The 3485-nt window shown below is 45.3% G+C and overlaps 1 protein-coding gene across 1 annotated transcript; it reads right to left on the bottom strand.

Moving 5' to 3' along the window:
- Positions 1-294: 294 nt before the first annotated feature.
- LOC138154419 (basic phospholipase A2 Sms-N6-like) lies at positions 295-3060 on the bottom strand. Its single transcript, XM_069079165.1, has 5 exons — positions 2904-3060; positions 2089-2138; positions 1651-1795; positions 1093-1199; positions 295-827 (listed from the first exon to the last, which is right to left on the bottom strand). The coding sequence occupies exons 2-5, from the start codon at positions 2126-2128 to the stop codon at positions 685-687; spliced, it is 435 nt and encodes a 144-aa protein (XP_068935266.1). The 5' UTR covers positions 2129-2138; positions 2904-3060; the 3' UTR covers positions 295-684.
- Between the last annotated feature and the right edge of the window lie 425 nt (positions 3061-3485).

Below are 3485 nucleotides of genomic sequence, written 5' to 3'. Positions count from 1 at the left end.
GTCCTCATTCCTTGTTTTGATCATGTTGCTCTTCTATTAAAAACCTCCATGTTCTCTTAGTTCAGATGTTTAACTTAGGCATTCAAGACCCTTCACAATCCATCACCATCTCACTTTGCCAGTCTTATCTCATGTGAATTCCTTCTATGCTCCACCAGGTAGGACAGGGCAGAAACACATTCCATTCCTGTTTTCCTTTCCTCCCTCTCATCCCCTATTTGACCAGTACAGAGCAAATTTCCTTCATGCCCACATGGGACCGATGAAAAACAAAATAAAACTGCAAAGCCAACATTTTGTTGATACTTTTTATTTCATATCACTGACACTTCCCAGTAACCACCCCCCTCCTCATAACAAAGAAGAAGAATAAACCAAACCAAAGCAAAGGTCCCAGGAGCACAAGACTCCAGGTGTGGCTTTCACGTCCCTCCTTTTCCACCTCTCTCCTGAGAGAAGGGACATGGGTTTCATCGTCAGCCCTCTGGAACTGGGCTTGGTAACTACATTAGAATGCTTGGCCCAGAGCAAGCAGTTGTTGATTAATCTGAATCCTGATTCAGTCAAAGAAATCCTGTTTAGAAAAGGAAATGTAAAAATCCTGTGGATTAGGGGGTAAAGGCTTTGGAATCAGAGTTTTGTGACTCCTTGTCAATTCTTTCTGAGGAAGAGGAAAAGAAGCTATCAGCATTCAGGTTCATTCCGTGTACACAGCCAGTTGGGGTAGTGGCGGTACATCACACTGTAACTCTGCAGGTTTTCCCTCATGCAGTAGGCAGCTCTTCGATCACAGGCACAGATTTCCATCTCACAGTAGTTTCCAGGCCCTGTAAGTTCAGAGAAATAAATGGGCCAGAATGGTTGGTAATTGTCTCTTCTACTGACCACCATCACCCTGCCCTGCCAAGCTGAGTCCCTTTATGGGTTGCCTTGATGGAGACACAGTCCCTTCCCCAGGGGAAACCCCATGTCTGAGGGGAGAGTGCAGCCTTCATTTTTAGGGAATTTGGAGCAGTGCCCTTCCAGACACCATTTTAGTGTTCTACACATCTGGAGTGCTGAGTGGTGCCTGACTGTAGTGTGCTATCTCACCACAGCTGATGTGTCCATGCTGGTACTGGAAACTGTAGCGTTGTGTTTTTGGCTTGCAGCCTTCATCCATCAGCTTTGAATAGCAGCAGTCATGGACCAAACAGCACCTAAAGAAAGAAGCCCTGCTGAGTGCTGTCCTCCTCTGGGGAGCAGGAGGTCAGCAAGCAGGACACTCAGAGAGGCCACCCAGGAGGCAGCCTGCTGTGGTGGAATGAGCCTGCTTTGGTAGTCATGACCCCTGAGGTATTAGGCTCAGAGTTTTCTCATCTGTGAATGAGGGGATTGGACTACATGGTCTCTAAAGGTCCTTTTCAGTTCCAAATCTTGTTCTGGTTAATGGAGGGTCTCTGATTCTGAAAACTTATCTGCTTCTTTATTATCTTTCCTACTGGATTGTAAGGGAACCTATATAAAGACTCCAAGGAATGCTGGAGAAGAACACTCTTCTATCATTTTATCCTAGAAATTCATTTCTTTGATGCCCCTGCCTTGGGCCCTACCTACTTCCAAGGCAGCTAAGGTAGCCACTTTTGGCAGGGCTGGGGAACAGCAGCTTACCCGTCAGTAGCATCCTTGGGGAATCCTTTGCCTCCCCAGCCACAGTAGCAACCATAGAAGCCATAGTTAATCAATGCATTCTTCCATGTGACTTGCTCAATCATATTATAGAATTGAAGCAAGTGTCCATGCACATCAGATAAGCCTGCAAGAGTGACCAGTGGTCAGATGTGATCACCCTTGTGTCTCCTTTATCCACTACTGCTTTAGTCTGTCCTTCCCCACCCTTCATCTGAGCAGAGAATCTTATTTTCTCTATTTTCCACCCAGCATCTAAGAAGAGATGGTGAAGAATTAATTGGAATTTGCAAGGTTGAAGGAATGGGGGGAGCTAGGGAACCCAAGAGATGCTGGGTGAGGCATTTTCATACAACTTGAGAGTTGTCCCTCCTGGGGCTGATTTCCTGGGAAGAGGTCAGCCATGGGGTCACTTCTTACCACAGGCGATTAGAGCAGCTAGCAGAAAGATGATCTTCATTTTGAACCCTCTGTAGGAGAAAGTATAAACCTGATGTCCATCCCCTCAGGTCCCCACATTCCTGCTTTACCTCTGGGGCTGCTACCCCATCCTGCCATCTGGGAGGGAGAATAACTGGTCCTTACTCTTATTAGAAAGGACCACAGGAGCCATCTACTGCAACGTCTGCCTGATCAAGAAACCCTGTATGAAATTTCTATTCTCATAGAAACCTATTACCCAGGCACCACACCCCTCCTCTCAGGCGTCAACACTGTATTGGTTACACAAACGGGCAGCTAAAATACTCTCTCTCTGTCTCTCTTTCTCTCTGTTTCTCTGTCTCTGTCTCTCTGTTTCTCTCTCTCTCTCTCTATATATATATATATTCATTTATATTTATATATATTATAATTCAGGTACAGAGGCAAACACTCAGGTCACCTCAATTCATACATTCATAATTCTCAAGGTCACAGAAAAACAGAGACAAATGAACATATGCAGAATGCTACTGGCACAGAGAAAGGTTCTCAGGCCCTCTAAACAAGGGATTCTTAACTTTTTTATGTCCTGGACTTGGTTTTCTGGTGATGGCTGTAGACCCATTCTCAGAATCACGTTTTTAGATTCATAAGATAAAATGTGAAGGATTACAAAGGAAACCATTGAACCATATTCAAAGATAGTTATCAAAATATTTCAAAACTGCAAGTTCACAGATACCAGGTCAAGAATCCCTCCATGCTCCAAACATACATAATAATAAAGAATCACACAAACACAAGACACATACTCTCTGACTCCTCTGGTCTTTGGGGCTCCAGATGCCTTTAGCTGTTTCTTGATTCAATCTGTCCACTGCAGGGCTCTTGAGCTTAACTGGTCCTCAAGGCAGAGAAGTTCCATATATAGATCCAGGATGACTCTGAGGCAGCTGTGCATTTCTACCCACAGGCTTGGAATTCCCAGAAACCAGTCTACATTTGTAGGAAGAAAGGGTGTAGCCAGAGTCTGCTCTGGGAGGCCACAAGGAGATCTTCCAGGTCTCCCAGCAGTCATTCTCCCAGAGGGGGAAGGCTGATGGCATTATAGTGATAGGCTGAGTGCTGACACTCAGTTGGGTTAGATTCAGGGACTTTGTGCCTCAAGGATGGTTGGTGGACACGCCTTCCAATTTTGGACACTCTATCCTGCCTCAGAATTTGACCTGTGGCCACTTACACCTCTGTAAACATTTCCTGGACTACTTACTCGGAAAGCCCCAGTCAGTCATTTAGCACCACAGCCAAATGTTCACTCCACACAGAAGCCTCCATGAGGTGTTTATGGTCATGTAGGGAAAGAGAGAGCAATAGAGAAAGAGGCAAAAGAATAA

The sequence above is a fragment of the Petaurus breviceps genome, unplaced genomic scaffold (assembly GCF_028583685.1).
Source record: "Petaurus breviceps papuanus isolate PSGF00001 unplaced genomic scaffold, PetGlider_PUasm1.0 91041, whole genome shotgun sequence".
In the NCBI taxonomy this organism is placed as follows: Eukaryota; Metazoa; Chordata; class Mammalia; order Diprotodontia; family Petauridae; genus Petaurus; species Petaurus breviceps.
This window is presented reverse-complemented; position numbering and strand designations above follow the sequence as displayed.